Source organism: Coregonus clupeaformis, unplaced genomic scaffold, assembly GCF_020615455.1.
Source record: "Coregonus clupeaformis isolate EN_2021a unplaced genomic scaffold, ASM2061545v1 scaf0270, whole genome shotgun sequence".
Taxonomy (NCBI): Eukaryota; Metazoa; Chordata; class Actinopteri; order Salmoniformes; family Salmonidae; genus Coregonus; species Coregonus clupeaformis.
Window position 1 is genome coordinate 223219 of NW_025533725.1, and position 23186 is coordinate 246404.

General features: G+C 44.8%; 1 protein-coding gene across 1 annotated transcript in view; it reads left to right on the forward strand.

Moving 5' to 3' along the window:
• LOC121554277 (glycogen phosphorylase, muscle form) overlaps positions 1 to 12956 on the forward strand; it is a 31225-nt gene extending 18269 nt beyond the window's left edge. The window contains exons 2-20 of the mRNA XM_041867755.2: positions 4454 to 4555; positions 4927 to 5005; positions 5160 to 5263; positions 5491 to 5622; positions 5711 to 5822; positions 6036 to 6118; positions 6232 to 6375; positions 6606 to 6698; positions 7028 to 7174; positions 9463 to 9626; positions 9735 to 9849; positions 9955 to 10056; positions 10160 to 10307; positions 10391 to 10449; positions 10683 to 10824; positions 11062 to 11269; positions 11566 to 11700; positions 11814 to 11880; positions 12098 to 12956. Of these exons, the coding sequence (XP_041723689.1) occupies positions 4454 to 4555; positions 4927 to 5005; positions 5160 to 5263; positions 5491 to 5622; positions 5711 to 5822; positions 6036 to 6118; positions 6232 to 6375; positions 6606 to 6698; positions 7028 to 7174; positions 9463 to 9626; positions 9735 to 9849; positions 9955 to 10056; positions 10160 to 10307; positions 10391 to 10449; positions 10683 to 10824; positions 11062 to 11269; positions 11566 to 11700; positions 11814 to 11880; positions 12098 to 12250 (2289 nt within the window). The 3' untranslated portion in view covers positions 12251 to 12956. The remainder of the gene's footprint in view (positions 1 to 4453; positions 4556 to 4926; positions 5006 to 5159; positions 5264 to 5490; positions 5623 to 5710; positions 5823 to 6035; positions 6119 to 6231; positions 6376 to 6605; positions 6699 to 7027; positions 7175 to 9462; positions 9627 to 9734; positions 9850 to 9954; positions 10057 to 10159; positions 10308 to 10390; positions 10450 to 10682; positions 10825 to 11061; positions 11270 to 11565; positions 11701 to 11813; positions 11881 to 12097) is intronic.
• Positions 12957 to 23186: the final 10230 nt, after the last annotated feature.

Consider the following 23186-nt stretch of genomic DNA (forward strand, 5'->3'; position numbering starts at 1 on the left):
TGGCTAGCTAGCAAGCAAGGGATAAGAACGTTGCCAACCAGTATGGCAATGGAACATTTAGAATGAACGACTGGGTCGCGTCCATAGATACAGAACAAAAAGACTGAACGACTGGGCAACCGAACCGATAGAACGAACGACCAGCTGGCTTGGGTAGCAACCCTAGATTTGTGTCGGGACTATATCTTGTGGAAGGATAAAATAGTATGAATAAATTCATCAAAATAATGTTTTTAATGAAAATATGTAAATCATTATTTAAATATGTTGGTAACCTGTTGTATAAAAGTGATAATGCCCTCGAAACCTGTGTTTGGAGGACATGTTGGCACGACTTCGTCTCGGGCCTAACAACACCCATGCCAATATATCCTCCAAACACTGACTTCTCGGGCATTATCACTTAAGGAGTGACCTTAGAAATACTGAAGCAGAAGAGTCATTTGCAACTAGAGGCAAAAAAATACTTTAGATCACCTTTACACCACACACAGAGATGCTTACAAAGCTCTCCCTTGCCCTCCATTTGTCAAATCTGACCCTATCTCAAACAGGAAGTACCAGTGACGCGCTCAATACGGAAGTGGTCCAATGAAGCAGATGCTAAACTACAGGACTGTTTTGCTAGCACAGACTGGAATATGTACCGGGATTCATCCGATGGCATTGAGGAATTTACCACATCAGTCACCGGCTTCATTAATAAGTGCATCGAAGACGTCATCCCCACAGTGGCCATAGGTTCATATCCCAACCAGAAGCCATGGATTACAGGCAACATCCGCACTGAGCTAAAGGCTAGAGCTGACGATTTCAAAGACCGGGAGACTAATCTGGACGCTTATAAGAAATCCCGATACGCCCTCCGACGAACCATCAAACAGGCAAAGCGTCAATGCCTTCTATGCTTGCTTCGAGGCAAGCAACACTGCACCACCATGCATGAGAGCACCAGCTGTTCCGGACGACTGTGTGCTCAAGCTCTCCGTAGTTTATGTGAGTTAGACCTTTAAACAGGTTAACATTCACAAGGCCGCAGGGCCTGACGGATTACCAGGACGCGTACTCAGAGCATGTGGTGACCAGCTGGTAAGTGTCTTCACTGACATTTTCAACCTCTCCCTGACCCAGTCTGTAATACCTACATGCTTCAAGCAGACCACCATAGACCCTGCGCCCAATAACGCCAAGGTAACCTGTCTAAATGACTATCGCCCTTTAGCACTCACATCTGTAGCCATGAAATGCTTTGAAAGGCTGGTCATGGCTCACATCAACACCATCATCCCAGACACCCTGGACCCACTCCAATTTGCATACCGCCCCAACAGATCCACAGATGATGCAATCTCTATTGCACTCCACACTGCCCTTTCTCACCTGGACAAAAGGAACACCTACGTGAGAATGCTGTTAATTGACTACAATTCAGCATTCAACACCATAGTGCCCTCAAAGCTCATCACTAAGCTAAGGATCCTGGGACTAAACACCTCCCTCTGCAACTGGATCCTGGACTTCCTGACGGGCCGCCCCCAGGTGGTAAGGGTAGGTAACAACACATCTGCCACACTGATCCTCAACACGGGGGCCCCTCAGGGGTGCGTGCTCAGTCCCCTCCTGTACTCCCTGTTCACCCATGACTGCATGGCCAGGCACGACTCCAACACCATCATTAAGTTTGCCGATGACACAACAGTGGTAGGCCTGATCACCGACAACGATGAGACAGCCTATAGGGAGGAGGTCAGAGACCCGGTGCCAGGATAACAACCTCTCCCTCAACGTGACCAAGACAAAGGAGATGATTGTGGACTACAGGAAAAAAAAGAGGACTGAGCACGCCCCCATTCTCATCGACGGGGCTGTAGTGGAACAGGTTGTCCACATCACCAACGAACTATCATGGTCCAAACACACAAAGACAGTCGTGAAGAGGGCACGACAAAGCCTATTCCCCCTCAGGAGACTGAAAATATTTGGCATGGGTCCTCAGATCCTCAAAAAATTCTACAGCTGCACCATCGAGAGCATCCTGACTGGTTGCATCACCGCCTGGTATGGCAACTGCTTGGCCTCTGACCGCAAGGCACTACAGAGGGTAGTGTGTACGGCCCAGTACATCACTGGAGCCAAGCTTCCTGCCATCCAGGACCTCTATACCAGGCGGTGTCAGAGGAAGGCCCTCAAAATTGTCAAAGACTCCAGCCACCCTAGTCATAGACTGTTCTCTCTGCTACCGCACGGCAAGCGGTACCGGAGTGCCAAGTCTAGGTCCAAAAGACTTCTCAACAGCTTCTACCCCCAAGCCATAAGACTCCTGAACAGCTAATCATGGCTACCCGGACTATTTGCACTGCCCCCCCACCCCATCCTTTTACGCTGCTGCTACTATTTATGCATAGTCACTTTAACTCTACCCACATGTACATATTACTTCAACTACCTCAACTAGCCGGTGCCCTCGCACATTGACTCTGCACCGGTACCCCCCTGTATATATAGCCTCCCTACAGTTATTTTATTTTACTTCTGCTCTTTTTTTCTTAACACTTTTTTGGTTGTTGTTTTATTTTTACTTTTTTGATAAAAATAAATGCACTGTTGGTTAAGGGCTGTAAGTAAGCATTTCACTGTAATGTCTGCACCTGTTGTATTCGGCGCATGTGGCCAATACATTTTGATTTGATTTGATTTGAACAACACTTCCGCCACACTGACCCTCAACACGGGGGCCCCTCAGGGGTGCGTGCTTAGTCCCCTCCTGTACTCCCTGTTCACCTATGACTGCGTGGTTGCGCACGACTCCAACACCATCATTAAGACAAGACAGTGATAGGACTGATCACCGACGATGATGACACATCCTACAGGGAGGTCAGAGACCTGGCAGTGTGGTGCCAGGACAACAAGATCTCCCTCAACGTCAGCAAGAAAAAGGAGCTATTCGTGGACTACAGGAAAAGGAGGGCCGAGCAAGCCCACATTCACATCGATATGGCTGTAGTGGAGTGGGTCAAGCACTTCAAGTTCCTCGGTGTGCACATCACTAAGGACCTATCATGGTCCAAACCAACACAGTCTTGAAGAGGGAACGACAACGCCTCTTCCCCCTCAGGAGGCTGAAAAGATTTGCAAGCTGCACCCTTTTTTCTCCAAACATAACGATGGTCATTATGGCCAAACAGTTCTATTTTTGTTTCATCAGACCAGAGGACATTTCTCCAAAAAGTACGATCTTTGTCCCCATGTGCAGTTGCAAACTGTAGTCTGGCTTTTTTATGGCGGTTTTGGAGCAGTGGCTTCTTCCTTGCTGAGCGGCCTTTCAGGTTATGTCGATATAGGACTAGTTTTACTGTGGATATAGATAATTTTGTACCGGTTTCCTCCAGCATCTTCACAAGGTCCTTTGCTGTTATTCTGGGATTGATTTGCACTTTTCACACCAAAGTACGTTCATCTCTAGGAGACAGAACGCGTCTCCTTCCTGAGCGGTATGACGGCTGCGTGGTCCCATGGTGTTTATACTTGCGTACTATTGTTTGTACAGATGAACGTGGTACCTTCAGGCGTTTGGAAATTGCTCCCAAGGATGAACCAGACTTGTGTAGGTCTACAATTTTTTTTCTGAGGTCTTGGCTGATTTCTTTTGATTTTCCCATGATGTCAAGCAAAGAGGCACTGAGTTTGAAGGTAGGCCTTGAAATACATCCACAGGTACACCTCCAATTGACTCAAATGATGTCAATTAGCCTATCAGAAGCTTCTAAAGCCATGACATCATTTTCTGGAATTTTCCAAGCTGTTTAAAGGCACAGTCAATTTAGTGTATGTAAACTTCTGACCCACTGGAATTGTGATACAGTGAATTATAAGTTAAATAATCTGTCTGTAAACAATTGTTGGAAAAATTACTTGTGTCATGCACAAAGTAGATGTCCTAACCGACTTGCCAAAACTATAGTTTGTTAACAAGACCTTTGTGGAGTGGTTGAAAAACTAGTTTTAATGACTCCAACCTAAGTGTATGTAAACTTCCGACTTCAACTGTAAGTAAAAAAACTGGCACTGTTTGCAGCACTCTTTACATAGGTTATTGTGTTTATAAATAACTTTTTTCTTTTGAAACAGTTTTTGGTGTACACTGGCGGTATTAATAGAGGCTTGTGAGTTAGTTGAACTCATTCCAATGCTCTCTCAGAAAGAGCTGTTGCTTGACTGGTCGCCAAGAATAGCACTGCTGTTTTTGCCAGCACCTGCTCTCTCCTCTTGGCTACTTGGCTGCTGCCACTAGTAGAATGAGGCAGAGATCATTTTGCATTTCTCAGGGCAACCACATGGGGGCCCACTACTGTTGGATGGCTGAAGGTGTGTTGAATGTAGATGATATTCTGTACTGTACTGTATTGCAGTAACTTTCCTTGATGTACCTTCCTCTGTTGTTCCTCTCTAGCGTGTGTACTACCTGTCCCTGGAGTTCTACATGGGGCGCACCCTGCAGAATACCATGGTGAACCTGGCACTAGAGAATGCCTGTGATGAGGCCACCTATCAGGTGACTGACGGATAGGCCTTAGGCCATAGGACCCTTCTGGCCCATGACAGTGTTCCATCATATTTACCTCAACCTAGTACATTGTCTGTGACATACACTCTAGAGGGTATGGAACTGGCACATTGAACGTTAATGACACTGACAATGAGTGCTTTTTTTCACACTTTATGCAAGATTCAATAATACTTTCTTATGTAAGAATTTCAGGTACATGGCCCTACTCTGAGATTGAACACTGCCCCATCCTCTTGTATTCAGATGCAAAAGCTTGACTTATTACACTAATGTAGCTCTATCCTCCCTCCATCCTATAATGTATAATGGCTAATAAAGTACTATAAATCTTAACAATGTATCTTCGTCTTCATCAGTTGGGTCTGGACATGGAGGAGCTGCAGGACATTGAGGAGGACGCCGGCCTGGGAAATGGTGGCCTTGGACGTCTCGCCGGTGAGTTCCTCCTCCTCTTCGGCTCTCGATTAGTCTACCTCACTGCTTCTTCCCCGCACAAATAGTGTAGCCAATGACAGTGATGCTCAGTCAGTGGTCTGGACAACCCTCACCTCATCTCATCTCTCCCTCCCCTCCCCACCTGTGCTCTCAGCCTGCTTCCTAGATTCCATGGCGTCTCTGGGACTGGCAGCTTATGGCTATGGCATCCGCTATGAGTTTGGCATTTTCAACCAGAAAATTGTCAATGGCTGGCAGGTAGTTTGACTGACTGGCAAATTTGACTATATTTATGTACATGTCTATGAGTGTATATGGTACTTTTCGGTGCTTGTTGGAGTCATGTGCTTTAGATGGTCTAATTATATGATTAATAATTTCTTACATTTTCAAATTTTTGTAATCTACTCATAGTAGATTCATGATGCTGTATAGTCATAATAATCAACACATAGTTCATTGTAGTGATTGACATATCTTCACAGGTAGAGGAGGCTGATGATTGGCTGCGCTACGGCAACCCCTGGGAGAAGGCCCGCCCTGAGTACATGCGACCTGTCCACTTCTACGGCAGAGTGGAGCACACCCCTGAAGGGGTGAAATGGGTTGACACACAGGTGAGAGACTACATAAAGAGGATACAACATAGAAATAATAATCATTGCCGACATAACTAAACAATACATGATCCTGCTATGTTGACAGGTAGTGTTGGCCCTTCCTTATGACACCCCAGTTCCTGGTTACAGGAACAACGTTGTGAACACCATGAGACTGTGGTCCGCCAAGGCCCCCTGTGATTTTAACCTGAAAGACTGTGAGTTACTTCTGGACTGTTTGGGCTTGTCTGGTTTATTGCTTAAACCTGCTGATTCAATTATGCATGAATTAAAATCTTTACAACCTTTGTAATATTATTGTCAGTAATCTAATTCACCAATCAGATTGTCAGGATTGGAGCTGAAAAACAGTACAGAGCAAGGCATTTTAAATGTATGATGTGACCAGAGGTTTTTCTACCGTTCTACAGTCAATGTTGGTGGCTACATTCAGGCTGTGCTGGACAGGAACTTGGCTGAGAACATCTCCCGTGTTCTCTACCCTAATGACAATGTGAGTAGAACCCAGTGTTTATGTAACCTTTATTTAACCAGCCATCAATGCACTGTTATGAGGAATTCATAATAAACAAGTGTGATGGACTGTGGTTCTGTGTTTGACCCTAGTTCTTCGAGGGTAAGGAGCTGCGTCTGAAACAGGAGTACTTTGTGGTGGCAGCCACACTGCAGGACATCGTCCGTCGCTTCAAGTCCTCAAAGTTTGGCTCCACTGAGGTTGTGCGTGTGGACCTGTCCACCCTACCTGACAAGGTAAGATAGATACGATAGATATCCTTAGCGTCCTAGACTATGTTGTAACTGGATGATATGTATCAAAGCACCATATATTCTCCAAATGTCTTTGTTCATTGACCACTCTACGGTACTATGCCAAAGACACAATGGCGGAGTGTGAGACTATGCGACCATATGCAACAGTTTCCTTCCCTAACTGTATTGCATCTCTTGAGCTGATGTCGTCTCTCCTGCCTATATTGTAGGTGGCCATCCAGCTGAACGACACCCATCCTGCCATGGCCATCCCTGAGCTGATGAGGATCCTGTTGGACACGGAGCACCAGACATGGGAGAAGGTATAGTGCTGGTCCCCCTGCTTAAGCAAAAGCGTTGCACTAAAAATAGAAGTTTAAAGAATACTTACCACAAAGAGGGGAATGCTCCCAGAGGTCTGTATATAATGACTAGATGCTCATGTCTCCGCCCTAACAATGGGAGTCGTTGTCCCAAAGGCGGGAAAGCAGGTGACAAGCTTAGGTCTAAAATAAGCCCGTAGAAACACATTGGGCTTATTTGAAACCTCTCGCTTCAAATTTTCCTCTCCGATGCCCCTGAATTGATTGACCAAACATTCACTAAGACAATTTCCTACTACATGAATCTTTGTATTTTTCCCCTCTCTCAGGCCTGGGACATCGTTACGCGTACCTGTGCCTACACCAACCATACGGTCCTGCCTGAGGCCCTGGAGCGCTGGCCCATCGACCTGTTCCAAAACCTTCTGCCCAGACACCTGGAGATCATCTTCGAGATCAACCGACGCCACCTGGAGGTAGAGAGAGGAAGAAGGCGGGAGGGAGGGAGGGAGGGAGGGAGGGAGGGGGGTGGAGTAGGAGAGAGACAGTGAGAGAGATAGAGAGACCTAAATGATCACTCCATATTACAGTGTGGGTCATAGAATAAAGACATGGATCTTACCCCCTCCAGACTGTACGATTTTAGCCGTCTTATGCCATGATTTTGCAGTCTCAGACAAAATGTCCGCATCATGGGAAAATTCTTACGTCGTAAACGATTGTCAGACATCTTGGCTCATTCAGTGTGACAGGGTCCAGGTCTGCCGATTTAAGTACCACTACGTGTGGTCGTAGGCTCCGACAAAGTTCTGGCAGTGTCAGAAATGTTGAGCCTTTATCGTATAGTGTGGCTGATGTTACGAGCCAATCCTGGTGACTGACCTCAGCCACAAGGCCGTCATTGTAAATAAGAATTTGTTCTTAACTGACTTGCCTAGTTAATAAAGGTAAAATAAAAATAAATAAACAAGGCACTTGACGATTATTGTGAATAGTCAGATTAATATAATAGTTTGTTTTAAACTTTTTCATACTTTGCAAGAAGAACGATTTCCCGTATAATCTTGTTTACATGATACATCTGAAATCAGGCTACCTGGTGGGATTTTGATAAATGTACAAAATCGGCAATCAAAATAAATGTTCAGCGACCCTGTTTTTTTGGGGAAGCCTATTTAATTCTGAGTTCGGACATACACTACATGACCAAAAGTATGTGGACACCTGCTCGTCGAACATCTCATTCCAAAATCATGGGCATTAATATGGAGTTGGTCCCCCCTTTGCTGCTATAACAGCCTCCACTCTTCTGGGAAGGCTTTCCACTAGATGTTGGAACATTGCTGCGGGGACTTGCTTCCATTCAGCTACAAGAGCATTAGTGCGGTCGGGCAATGATGTTGGGCGATTAGGCCTGGCTCACAGTCAGAGTTCCGAATCCTCACAAAGGTGTTCTATGGGGTTTAGGTCAGGGCTCTGTGCAGGCCTGTCAAGTTCTTCCACACCGATCTCGACAAACCATTTCTGTATGGACCTCACTTTGAGCACGGAGGCATTGTCATGCTGAAACAGGAAAGGGCCTTCCCCAAGTTGGAAGCACAGAATCGTCTAGAATGTCATTGTATGCTGTAGCGTTAAGATTTCCCTTCACTGGAACTAAGGGGCCTAGCCCGACCCATGAAAAACAGCCCCAGACCATTATTTCTCCTCCATCAAACTTTACAGTTGGCACAATGCATTCGGGCAGGTAGAGTTCTCCTGGCATCTGCCAAACCCAGATTCTTCTGTCGGACTGCCAGATGTTGAAGCGTGATTCATCACTCCAGAGAACGCATTTCCACTGCTCCAGAGTCCAATGGCGGCGAGCTTTACACCACTCCAGTAGACACTTGGCATTGCGCATGTTGTGTGGCTGCTCGGCCATGGAAACCCATTTCATGAAGCTCCCGACGAACAGTTCTTGTGCTGACGTTGCTTCCAGAGGCAGTTTGGAACTCGGTAGTGAGTGTTACGCGCTTCAGCACTCGGCAGTCCTGTTCTGTGAGCTAGACATTTCCACTTTACAATAACAGCACTTACAGTTGACCGGGGCAGCTCTAGCAGGGCAGAAATTTGACAAACTGACTTGTTGGAAAGGTGGCATCCTATGATGGTGCCACGTTGAAAGTCACTATGCTCTTCAGTAAGGGCCATTCTACTGCCAATGTTTGTCTATGGAGATTTCATGTCTGTGTGCTCGATTTTATACACCTGTCAGCAAAGGGTGTGGCTGAAATAGCCAAATCCACTAATTTGAAGGGGTGTCTACATACTTTTGTATATATAGTGTATATTTGTATGTGAAAACTACTTCTAAAATGCATACTTTCAGTTGTTCCGAATTCACTTCACTCGCACATAAGCATAGAGTGAGACTTGTGCTGCTGGTGCTGACACATGCAGATCAAATAAACTGCTGCAATTTACGTAGCCTATGTCAGCTGACATAGCCTCACAAGCCAATCGCAGAATGTGACGACAGAACTGGAGCAAATATTACAATCTGGCCAGGTTGATATCAAGATTTTAATTTGGGAACATCGCACAGTTTGACGTGATAAAAGACTGAATCCGACGTACAGTCTTCAGGGCCTTTAGAGGATTAAGAGTTAGATGCAGTCCAAAACATTGCCTCAATATTTATGTGCTAGCATCTCTCGCTAACGTGATCAAAACAGGAAGGGCTGTACAACTACTATAAAATCCTTTGTCCCTCCTCCCTCAGCGCATTGCTAAACTCTACCCTGGGGACCATGACCGTCTGCGCCGCATGTCCCTGGTGGAGGAGGGCGACCAGAAGAAGATCAACATGGCCCACCTGTGCATCGTGGGCTCCCACGCTGTCAACGGAGTGGCCCGCATCCACTCGGACATCATCAAGGCCACTCTGTACGAAAACCATTGTTTTAGTTTGCCGTTAGCTATACTGTACTTTGCTATCCCATTGGTCAAGGAGATGTAGAGTGGCATTTGATCAATCGCTCATTGTGTCCCCAGGTTCAAGGACTTCTACGAGGTGGACCCCCACAAGTTCCAGAACAAGACCAATGGCATCACACCCCGACGCTGGCTGGTCATGTGCAATCCTGGACTGGCTGAAGTCATCGCAGAGGTATGTGGTGGAGAATACAGCTAAAGTGGAGGAAGAGTGGCTGTAACAGTAGTGTTTGATATAATTCTTCTAAACATGGGTCTTTCTGAATGTTTGAATGTGCAGAGGATTGGTGAGGATTACATCCGCGATCTGGACCAACTGAAGAATTTGCTGAAGTTTGTGGACGACGACTCTTTGATTCTGGACATCGCCAAGGTCAAACAGGTCAGAACACAACAGTCTCTTTTAATGTTGTCAGTCATTTCAGTCACCATCTCAGTCTGAGACAATGACTATCACTCCTCCTAACACCTGTTTCTATCTGTAGGAGAACAAGCTGAAGTTTTCTGCTTATCTCGAGGAGCACTACAAGGTGAAGATCAACCCAAACTCCATGTTCGACGTTCAAGTCAAGAGGATCCACGAGTACAAGAGGCAGCTGCTCAACTGCCTGCACATCATCACTCTCTACAACCGTGAGTGGTACTCCATTCTTTCACAGCTCTAGTGAGAGACATTATTCAGTAAACCAAGTTAACCTGTCTTCTTTTTCAATCAGGCATCAAGAAGGAGCCCAACAAGAATTGGACCCCCAGGACTATCATGATTGGAGGAAAGGTGAGCAGCAATTAAAGTGTGATTACATCACAAGGATACACAGTGTATTGTAAAAATCTTAGTCATAAGATATCTTTGTTAGCCTGGTCTAACTGTTTGAGCTGTCTTGCAAACTCCTATGGAGACAACGACTATCGTTTTTAAGATCTGGGACCAGGCTAATCTTTTGTGCCCTCCCTGTATGAGATTTTGGCATCCATGTGCTTCCATATGTTTCTCTCCATTTTTCCCAGGCTGCCCCTGGTTACCACACTGCTAAGCTGATCATCAGGCTGATCACGGCCATTGGAGATATTGTCAACGACGACGAGGTGGTGGGCGACCGCCTCAAAGTCATCTTCCTGGAGAACTACAAGGTCACTCTGGCCGAGAAAAGTAAAAAAGTCACATAATTGTTGCTTCCTTTATTTATGCTCCCATAGGAGCTAAGTGACCCTCCACGTCTACCTTCTTTGTTTCAGACTTCGAGCTAGCTAGCGCCCGCCAAATTTTGTTAATGGTTCTAAGACACATTTTTCTCTGCCTGGTCACATCTCTCTATTTCTGTTTATCCTTGTCCCTCTCCCTCTCTCTCCCCCCCACCCCCATCTCTCTCTCTCTCTCTCTACTCAGTCATCCCTGCGTCCGACCTATCTGAGCAGATCTCCACAGCTGGCACAGAGGCGTCTGGAACTGGCAACATGAAGTTCATGCTGAACGGAGCGCTCACCATCGGCACCATGGACGGAGCCAACGTAGAGATGGCTGAGGAGGCCGGGGAGGAGAACCTCTTCATCTTCGGCATGAGGGTGGATGACGTGGACGCCATGGACAAGAGCGGGTCAGACAGTGGGGGGTGTGAGTGGGTGGATGGATGGATGGATGAAGAGGTTCTGGTCAGTGATGGTTGAGAAGACAAAAAGATTGGCATTGGATGATAGCTATGGAGAGAACTTTTGGATGACATGGAAGGATGCTTGCTTGGTAAAGTTTGGTAGAGAAGCCAAGACATTGGGAATGGTGAAGGATAGAACGGAAGGAGATTTTGGGGGGGATGACTTGGAAATGATGATAGCTGTGGTGACATAATGGAAAAAAGTATGTTTAATCTTCTTTATTAATTTATCCATCTTCCAGATATGATGCCATGGAGTACTACAATCGCATTCCTGAGCTGAAGCAGGCCATGGACCAGATCTCTGGTGGATACTTCAGTCCCGACCAGCATGACCTCTTCAAGGACATTGTCAACATGCTACTGCATCATGACAGGTGGGGGAAAACACTGAGTCACTGAAAGAATACCCAAAATGCTGACACACTGTACTCTACCGTTATACACGCAGCCATACAATGTCAAACCGAGCATGATGTTTGTGTTGCAGATTCAAGGTGTTCGCTGACTACGAAGCCTACATCAAATGCCAGGACAAAGTCAGTGCTCTCTACAAGGTCAGTGTTTCATTGACTGAATTATTATTATTATTTTTTCTTTCTTAATTTCTTTCTTTTTTGTAAAGTGTATTGAGACCTGTTTAAATGCACTGTAAATAAAAGGTGACTTGACTATTCCCCTGTCAATTCTAAGAGTTTTCCCACATATATAACATAACAGTATTCCTTCCTTCTGCAATGGTTTGAATTCCCCTCTTCCAATCCACCCCAACAGAACCCTAAAGAATGGACCAAGATGGTGATCCACAACATCGCCGGTTGTGGTAAATTCTCTAGTGACCGCACCATCTCCCAGTATGCCCGGGAGATCTGGGGCATGGAGCCCAGCCTGGAAAGGATCCCTGCCCCAGACGATCCTCGCCAATAAGCCCTAGCCCCAAAACCAGCCTCAGGCTTTTCCACATCCCAACCTCTGTTTTTCCACAGCCCCCAACTTCTGGCTTCCACAAGAAAAAACATGTTAACTTGAGAAATGGTTTAGAAACCTGAAATCTTCCCTATAACTAGTACCTTTTCATTGTGTTATTTAATTGTGGTCAGTATTAGTTGATAAATGACTATAGCAACCCCCTGTCCAGCTATGTGATGGCCAATAACCTGATTCCACTTTTAACCTCGACATTCAGTATTCATTTTCAATGGGCTTAATCAAAATCAGCATTCACCTTCTCAATGCATAGTCGACTGGCTGTGCAACATCAGTAACACTGTTCACCATAATTTAAGACAATTTGGCCAGAGAATACACCTTTAACAGTCATTGGGGTCAACAAGTAGCTTGAAACCTCACCACTGTCTAATGGTACCAAAACCATCTCTTCCAAGGATGAGACATAACGTTATGTTATGGCCCCCCGTGGGAAACGAACCCACAACACTGGCGTTGCAAGCACCATGCTCTACCAAGTTATTTGGTGCAGATTAGAATAAAGAGGTTGTCATTGGCAGGCCAAAGCCATAGAATCACAATACAGTATTGAAAATATGCACGTTCTTCTCACATAGACACTGTGATTCTACGGCTTTGGCCTGCCAATGACAACCTCTTTATTCTAATCTGCACCAAATAACTTGGTAGAGCATGGTGCTTGCAACGCCAGTGTTGTGGGTTCGTTTCCCACGGGGGGCCAGTATGAAAAATGTATGCACTCACTAACTGTAAGTCGCTCTGGATAAGAGCGTCTGCTAAAATGACTAAAAAAATTTAAAATAATAATAATAACGAATCGGGTTCAATGGACTAGATTGACATGCTCATGTTTTGGGTAGCCCCCACACAATGCTTATTACTAAAATACATTGTGCTATAAGCTGTGTTTTGTTTAGCATGATCCCATCAGTATATCCTCAAAACGTTGTTCCAATGTCGGAAATGATGATCCTTCATTTAGTGCAACAAACTAAGCCTTCTCTCCTCCACCTTCTCTGCCTAATACCTCTATGATTGACTATAAAGCTGCCTTAACTAAACTGTGTGTGTAGTTGTACTGCCTAAAGTGAGCCCATGAACACCTTGACTGCTCACTTAAGCAGCTAATTTTTTATGTTAAAATAAATACACATTTCTGGTACAATAATATTTTTCAGTGTTTGGAAGTCTTGGACTTAAAGTTATCATTATGCTAGTAATTGAGTGTGTAGGGTTGATGAAGACTGCACTTTCCATTAGTTTTTTATGTTTATCTTCCTTTAGGGAGAGTCTGAAAAGCACTGAAAGCTTCAACCCCTGCATTCTCTTGTTAATGTTAAACAACCGTCAATAAAGGAGACAAAGTTACAATTGTTGTGTGATATTTTGTTACATTCCAAAATGGCTTCATTCACTCATCACTTTTTGTTTATAAATGTTTGTGTCTACCAATCAAAACTGAGCAAATTACCCCGCAAAAATTAGGTAAAGATCATATGACGTAGCTACCGCAGGACTATAAAATTGCAAACAAAGCCAAAGTGAAGTACACGCAACAAACTCACAAGCTAGCTAGCTAGCTAGCTGTATAACCGGAACCTGTTGCTGCGTTTGAATCATGTCTGGCCTTCTGCAGGGAATGCTTAAAGTACGGTTGGCTGTGGCTCCAAGGACACATGCAATATTTTTTCTTCTTCTTCTTTGAGATTGGGTTGGCGGATCGTATCCAACTTTGAAGGCACATACACGCCATTTACTGTCCTGGAGTGCGAGGCCAGTCACGTCCTACCTACATTAAATTATCTTCATTAGTCCTGTTCCCCTAGGAAAAAATGGCACCACCAACTAACCCTACACCTATATACCACTATTTATTTATTTTTTAAATCACCACCCCCATTCCACTACCTTGCACTTAACTAATCCAACACCAGGCCAATGGTCTGGGAGGACGGGACTCTCGTTCAACACACCTTGTAACTCTTCTGCAGTAAAACCTTGTACACCCAAGTACTTCTCTGCAGCACTCTGTGTTGTCCTAGGCCTAGTACTCCCCCTTGACCCATCATCCTCTACTCTCTTCACTGCCTCAGCATATGACACCTTCTGTTCTACTCTGACCCTTGCAATCTCAACCTGTCTCTCTCACACCGGACACTCCTGATCCCCAGCAACATGGGCACCCACACAACTGACACAGTTTTCCCCACCGATACTACACATTCCTTTGTACCATGCCCTCCTGCACACTTCTCACATCTCGGAATCTCCCTCCTACACACTACTGCAACATGACCATAAGCTTCTGAAACACCTTAGTTGGTTCTGCACAAAAACTCTCACTGACATATCCTGACATATTATTATTATTATTATTATTATTATTCTATTATATCCTAACATGACTTTATCAGGTAAAAACTCTGCTTCAAAACTCAAAAGGCCAGACAATGTTTTCTCAGTTTCACCACTGGGTCTGCGTCGCACCAAACGACGGGCGTCACAGACACTGGGAATTTTCCATTTCAGTTGCTCCACCTCAACACTTAATGCCACCCCAGTAATCACTCCTTTCAATGGCGCCCTGCTCCTGAGATCAAAGCAAGTCACAGAGCTTGTCCCTAGTCACTTGAGGCGAAGCGCCCGCTCCCTCTAGATCAGGGGTGTCAAACTCATTTTAGCTCAGGGGCCACATGGAGGAAAATCTATTCCCAAGTGGGCCGGACCGGAAAAATCATGGTATATATAACTTAAAAACAACAACTTCAGATTGTTTTCTTTGTTTTAATACGATCAACATACAACATAAAGCTGGAGCCTGAGGACAGTATGTCCAAAATAGTACAAGCACAACATCACTATTAATCATAAAACACGTCAAGTTTATTTGAAAATTCTAAAGAAAAAGAACACACAAACACACAATGCCTCAGTGATTAACAGAACTGTTTCACAGATCACAGAACTATATCAGGGTGTCATTTCTCAGGCAGAAATGTAGATAAAAATAATGAAATCCTGTTCCCCAAACAAGTGCAAGAACCAGAGTCAAGAATAGGTTAAATATACAGTGGGGGAAAAAAGTATTTAGTCAGCCACCAATTGTGCAAGTTCTCCCACTTAAAAAGATGAGAGAGGCCTGTAATTTTCATCATAGGTACACGTCAACTATGACAGACAAATTGAGAATTTTTTTCTCCAGAAAATCACATTGTAGGATTTTTTATGAATTTATTAGCAAATTATGGTGGAAAATAAGTATTTGGTCACCTACAAACAAGCAGGATTTCTGGCTCTCACAGACCTGTAACTTCTTCTTTAAGAGGCTCCTCTGTCCTCCACTCGTTACCTGTATTAATGGCACCTGTTTGAACTTGTTATCAGTATAAAAGACACCTGTCCACAACCTCAAACAGACACACTCCAAACTCCACTATGGCCAAGACCAAAGAGCTGTCAAAGGACACCAGAAACAAAATTGTAGACCTGCACCAGGCTGGGAAGACTGAATCTGCAATAGGTAAGCAGCTTGGTTTGAAGAAATCAACTGTGGGAGCAATTATTAGGAAATGGAAGACATACAAGACCCCTGATAATCTCCCTCAATCTGGGGCTCCATGCAAGATCTCACCCCGTGGGGTAAAAATGATCACAAGAACGGTGAGCAAAAATCCCAGAACCTAGGAGTGGCCTAGCCAGTCTTCAGATCTCAACCCCATAGAAAATCTTTGGAGGGAGTTGAAAGTCCGTGTTGCCCAGCGACAGCCCCAAAACATCACTGCTCTAGAGGAGATCTGCATGGAGGAATGGGCCAAAATACCAGCAACAGTGTGTGAAAACCTTGTGAAGACTTACAGAAAACGTTTGACCTGTGTCATTGCCAACAAAGGGTATATAAAAGTATTGAGAAACTTTTGTTATTGACCAAATACTTATTTTCCACCATAATTTCCAAATAAATTCATAAAAAATCCTACAATGTGATTTTCTGGATTTTTTTCCCTCATGTTGTCTGTCATAGTTGACGTGTACCTATGATGAACATTACAGGCCTCTCTCATCTTTTTAAGTGGGAGAACTTGCACAATTGGTGGCTGACTAAATACTTTTTTCCCCCACTGTACAAATAAAATAAAATAAATGTAAAACAATAGCACATCAACATAAAAACATATAAACATAAAGCTGGAGCCTGAGGACAGTGTCCAAAAGCACAACATCACTATTAATCATAAAACACCTCAAGTTATTTGAAAGTTCTGAGGACAAAGAACACACAATGCCTCAGTGATTCACAGAAGTATATCACAGATCACAGAACTATATCAGGGTGTCATTTCTCAGGCAGAAATGTAGATAAAAATAATGAAATCCTGTTCCCCAAACAAGTGCAAGAACCACAGAGTCAAGAATAGGTTAAATATACAAATAAAATAAAATCAATTAAAAACAATAGCACATCGACATAAAAACATATAAACATAAATCTGAAAGCGTTGCTCAAACTCCCGTAACAGTCCCGTTATTTTATCTTTGAACCGCTTCATGTCTGCCACATGTTGGGTCGCGCACACATTTTTCAGACAGGGGAAGTGAGCTGCATCACCACCGGCAAGTTGCGTCTCCCACAATGACAGCTTCAACTTGAAAGAACGTATGCTGTCATAATACTGCGTGACAACTTTGTTGCGCCCTTGCAGCTGTTTGTTCAAGTTATTCAGGTGCTCTGTAACATCCACCATAAATGCAAGGTCCGGCATTCATTCTGCGGAATGAAATTCTAACACTGGTTTGCCCTTTTCTTCCATGAACTGTTCAATTTCTTCTCGTAAATCAAAGAAACGCCTCAGCACAGCACCTCGGCTTAACCATCTTACCTCAGTGTGGTATGGCAGGCCATAGATGTGGTCTTTCTCTCTGAGAAGGCTGTCAAACTGACGGTGATTCAGGCTTCTGGATCGGATGAAATTAACAGTTTGGATGACCACCTTCATGACGTTATCCATCTTTAATGACTTGCAACACAAAGCCTCCTGGTGCAAAATACAGTGAAAAGTCAAAAAATCACATCCTCCATTTGCAGATTGCACTTTCTCTCTGAACTTTGTCACAACGCCTGCTTTTTTCCCGATCATTGAGGGCGCACCATCTGTAGCCAGGCTGACAGCGCGGGACCAGTCCACTCCGACCCTGTCCAGCGCGCCGACGAGTGCGGTAAAAATATCAGCTGCTGTCGTTGTATCTGTCATCGGCACCAACTCCACGAACTCCTCGTGACGGTCAATGTGTCATCAACTCCGCGGATGAAAAAATTGCCAGTTGTGCAACATCTGTAATGTCCGTGCTTTCATCAATTGCAACCGAAAACGCAATAAATTACTTTACTTTTTGCTTCAACTGGCTGTCCAAATCCACTGAAAGATCGGAAATCCTGTCTGCAACTGTGTTTCTTGTCAGGCTGATATTTACAAAAGCCTGCCGCTTTTCAGGGCACACAATCTCCGCTGCCTTCATCATGCATGTTTTTACAAATTCACCCTCACTAAATGGTTTTGAAGCCACTGCGATTTCATTAGCAATGAGGTAGCTAGCTTTCACTGCAGCGTCACTGATGTCTCGGCTGTGAGTAAACACAGACTGCTGTTTCTTCAGACCCGCCAACAGTTCATTCACCTTCTCTCATCTCCGCTGTCCTTGAAAGTTGTCATATTTTTATTTTTATTTTATTTCACCTTTATTTAACCAGGTAAACCAGTTGAGAACAAGTTCTCATTTACAACTGCGACCTGGCCAAGATAAAGCAAAGTAGTGCGATAAAAACAACAACACAGAGTTACATATGGGGTAAAACAAAACAAAGTCAAAAATACAACAGAAATACATATAATATACAGTGTGCAAATTTAGCAAGTTATGGAGGTAAGGCAATAAAATAGGCTATAGTGCAAAATAATTACAATTTAGTATTAACACTGGAATGATGTGCAAGAGATGATGTGCAAATAGAGATACTGGGGTACAAATGAGCAAAATAAATAACAATATAGGGATGAGGTAGTTGGGCGGGCTAATTTCAGATGGGCTGTGTACAGGTGCAGTGATCGGTAAGGTGCTCTGACAACTGATGCTTAAAGTTAGTGAGGGAGATAAGTGTCTCCAGCTTCAGAGATTTTTGCAATTTGTTCCAGTCATTGGCAGCAGAGAACTGGAAGGAATTGCGGCCAAAGGAGGTGTTGGCTTTGGGGATGACCAGTGAGATATACCCGCTGGAGCGCAGACTACGGGTGGGTGTTGCTATGGTGACCAATGAGCTAAGATAAGGCGGGGATTTGCCTAGCAGTGATTTATAGATGGCCTGGAGCCAGTGGGTTTGGCGACGAATATGTAGTGAGGACCAGCCAACAAGAGCGTACAGGTCACAGTGGTGGGTATTATATGGGGCTTTGGAGACAAAACGGATGGCACTGTGATAGACAACATCCAATTTGCTGAGTAGAGTGTTGGAGGCTATTTTGTAAATGACATCGCCAAGTCAAGGATCGGTAGGATAGTCAGTTTTACGAGGGCATGTTTGGCAGCATGAGTGAAGGGAGGCTTTGTTGCGAAATAGGGAAACCGATTCTAGATTTAACTTTGGATTGGAGATTCTTAATGTGAGTCTGGAAGGAGAGTTTACAGTCTAACCAGACACCTAGATATTTGTAGTTGTCCACATACTCTAGGTCAGACCCGTCTAGAGTAGTGATTCTAGTCGGGTGGGCGGGTGCAAGCAGCGTTCGGTTGAAGAGCATGCATTTAGTTTTACTAGTGTTTAAGAGCAGTTGGAGGCTACTGAAGGAGTGTTGTATGGAATTGAAGCTCGTTTGAGGTTTGTTAACACAGTGTCCAATGAAGGGCCAGATGTATACAAAATGGTGTCGTCTGCGTAGAGGTGGATCTGAGAGTCACCAGCAGCAAGAGCGACGTCATTGATATACACAGAGAAAAGAGTTGGCCCAAGAATTGAACCCTGTGGCACCCCCATAGAGACTGCCATAGGTCCAGACAACAGGCCCTCCGATTTGACACATTGAACTCTATCTGAGAAGTAGTTGGTGAACCAGGCGAGGCAGTCATTTGAGAAACCAAGGCTATTTAGTCTGCCAATAAGAATGCGGTGGTTGACAGAGTCGAAAGCCTTGGCCAGGTCAATGAAAACGGCTGCACAGTACTGTCTATTATCGATCGCGGTTATAATATCGAGACCTTGAGCGTGGCTGAAGTGCACCCATGACCAGCTCGGAAACCGGATTGCATAGCGGAGAAGGTACGGTGGGATTCGAAATGGTCGGTGATCTGTTTGTTGACTTGGCTTTCAAAAACTTTTTGAAAGGCAGGGCAGGATGGATATGGGTCTGTAACAGTTTGGATCTAGAGTGTCACCCCCCTTTGAAGAGGGGGGATGACCGCGGCAGCTTTCCAATCTCTGGGGATCTCAGACGTTACGAAAGAGAGGTTGAACAGGCTAGTAATAGGGGTTGCGACAATTTCAAGGGGCTAGTTTTAGAAAGAAAGGGTCCAGATTGTCTAGCCCAGATGATTTGTAGGGGTCCAGATTTTGCAGCTCTTTTAGAACATCAGCTGTCTGAATTTGTGTGAAGGAGAAGCGGGGGGCATGGGCAAGTTGCAGCGGAGGGTGCAGAGCTGGTGGCCGGGGTAGTGGTAGCCAGGTGGAAAGCATGGCCAGCCGTAGCAAAATGCTTGTTGAAATTCTCGATTATTGTAGATTTATCGGTGGTGATAGTGTTTCTAGCCTCAGTGCAGTGGGCAGCTGGGAGGAAGTGCTCTTATTTTCCATGGACTTTACAGTGTCCCAAAACTTTTTGGAGTTAGTGCTACAGGATGCAAATTTCTGTTTGAAAAAGTTAGCCTTTGCTTTCCTAACTGCTTGTGTATATTGGTTCCTAACTTCCCTGAAAAGTTGCATATCGCGGGGGCTATTTGATGCTAATGCAGTACGCCACAGGATGTTTTTGTGCTGGTCAAGGGCAGTCAAGTCTGAGGAGAACCAGGGGCTATATCTGTTCTTAGTTCTGTATTTTTTTAATGGGGCATGTCTATTTAAGATTGAGAGGAAATTACTTTTAAAGAACAACCAGGCATCCTCTACTGACGGAATGAGATCTATATCCATCCAGGATACCTGGGCCAGGTCAATTAGGAAGGCCTGCTCGCTGAAGTGTTTTTGGGAGCGTTTGACAGTGATGAGGGTGGTCGTTTGACCGCTGGACCCGTTACGGACGCAGGCAATAAGGCAGTGATCGCTGAGATCCTGGTTGAAGACAGCGGAGGTGTATTTAGAGGGTAAGTTAGTCAGGATGATATCTATGAGGGTACCCATGTTTACGGATTTAGGGTTGTACCTGGTAGGTTCGTTGATAATTTGTGTGAGATTGAGGGCATCTAGTTTAGATTGTAGGATGGCCGGGGTGTTAAGCATATCCCAATTTAGGTCACCAAGCAGTACGAACTCTGAGGATAGATGGGGGCAATCAATTCACATATGGTGTCCAGGGCACAGCTGGGGCTGAGGGGGGTCTGTAGCAAGCGGCAACAGTGAGAGATTTATTTCTGGAAAGGTGGATTTTTAGAAGTAGAAGCTCAAACTGTTTGGGCACAGACCTGGATAGTATGATGGAGCTCTGCAGGCTATCTCTACAGTAGATTGCAACTCCACCCCCTTTGGCAGTTCTATCTAGACGGAAAATGTTATAGTTGGGGATGGAAATTTCAGAATTTTTGGTGGCCTTCCTAAGCCAGGATTCAGACACTGCTAGAACATCAGGGTTGGCGGAGTGTGCTAACGCAGTGAATAACTCAAACTTAGGAAGGAGGCTTCTGATATTTATGTGCAGAAAACCAAGACTTTTACGGTTACAGAAGTCAACAAATGATAGCTCCTGGGGAGTAGGAGTGATACTGGGGGGCTGCAGGGCCTGAGTTAGCCTCTACATCACCAGAGGAACAGAGGAGGACTAGAATAAGGATACGACTAAAGGCTTTAAGAACTGGTCTTCTAGTGCGTTGGGTACATAGAATAAAGGGGGGCAGTTCTCCGGGCGTTGTAGAAAAGATTCAGGGCATTATGTACAGAAAAGGATATGGAAGGATATGAGTACAGTTCAGGTAACCCTAAGCGTTGGGTAACAATGAAAGAGATAGCGTCATTGGAGGCATCGATTGAGCCGGTCTCGGCGTGTATGGGGGGGAGGAACAAAGGAACTATATGAGGCAGTTTGAGAGGGACTAGGGTTCTACATTGAAATTGTATAATAAGAACTAACCCAAACAGCAATAGGCAAGGCATAATTGACATGGGAGAGAGGCATAAAGCAGTCACATGTGTTATTAGAGAGAGCTAAGACACAACTGGAAATAGCGATAACGTTTGGGCTAAGACTAAACAGAATAAACAGGACAGGGTACCGTGTAAAGGAACAGTCCAGCAGGCATCAGCTGTGCAGCTGAGTGATCATAAGGTCCATTGAACAGCAATATGTGAGTCCGAGAGCAGTTCAAATTGGTGCTTCAGCACAGCTAGCAGGGAGCACAGTTGTAGTTTGCGTGTGCTAGCGGGCCGGGGCTGGCAGATGGATCTTCGTGGTCGTCGCAACGGGAAGCCTGTTGAAACCACATCAGACTATTTCGCCGGCAAACCAGTCGTGTTGGATCGGGCGGGGCTCAGTGTCAACACTAGGAGGTCCCGTCCGGTTGACAGAGAGGTAGATAGCGGAGATGGGCCTGAGGCTAGCTCAAGGCTAACTGGTGCTTGCTATAGGGCAATGGTAATGGTAATCAGCCAACAACAGGTTGCAGCTAGCTAGCTGGTTGTGATGATCCGGCGCTAGGGTCCAGTGATTCCGGCAGAAAGTCCAATAAGCTCTGGGTCGATAGCACGCTGGGTCGATAGCACGCTGTGCAGACTGGCCGACAATTGTCCAGGCTAGAGCTAGAGCTGGCTGGTGGATAGTGTAGGCCACGGACAATGGTGAAGACGCTAACGGTGACTAATAACAGGTAGCCACTATTTTCAGCTTACGGTTCTTGATGAAAGTTATAAAGAAATAATAGAATCCTTTCCACGTTGGGTGAGGCGGGTTGCAGGAAAGTATATTTAGTTAAAGAATGAAAGTAAAAAATTGAGAAATATAGACAAAAAAAACAAGAAACGGGATATTTACACAGGACGAAAAATAAAAGCGACCGCACTGCTACGCCATCTTGGAATATTGGCCAGAGCCAATTGTCGGCATGAAGACTCACAGAGTGGCGACGAAGGTTATATTCTTTCAGCACTGCAACATGCTCTGAACACACCAAACATACAGCTTTCCCATTCAATTCCGTGATTAAATAGGATGACCATTTTTCTTGGAACACTCTGCACTCTGTGTCCACTTTTCTCTTTTTTGACAGAGACATATTGGGGCAATGAGGATGCCAAAGCACATAATGTTAAAAGTAGAAGCCCGTAATAATATCGCTGGGCAAAACAAAGTAGCTCATTGGCTGCACGTGCTTGACCCTACTTGCTCTGCCCCGGTATAAACAGTTTGCTTGCTTAACACAATTGCTATTGCGCCATCCAGTGGACGCAATTGGAACAGCAGTTTATTTTATTGAATTTAAAAAATAAAAAATCTTTTTTTTTTTTTTTATCATCTCGCGGGCCGGATTAAACCCGTTTGCGGGCCTGATCCGGCCCGCGGGCCGTACGTTTGACACCCCTGCTCTAGATGGAAGAAATACACAAAGTCCACATCAGGCTAACCGATTTAACAGTACCCAACTAATTTTTTTTATCAGCCGAAACGCAGGGAAACACTTTCTCAAAAGATTTCACTCCCAATGGACT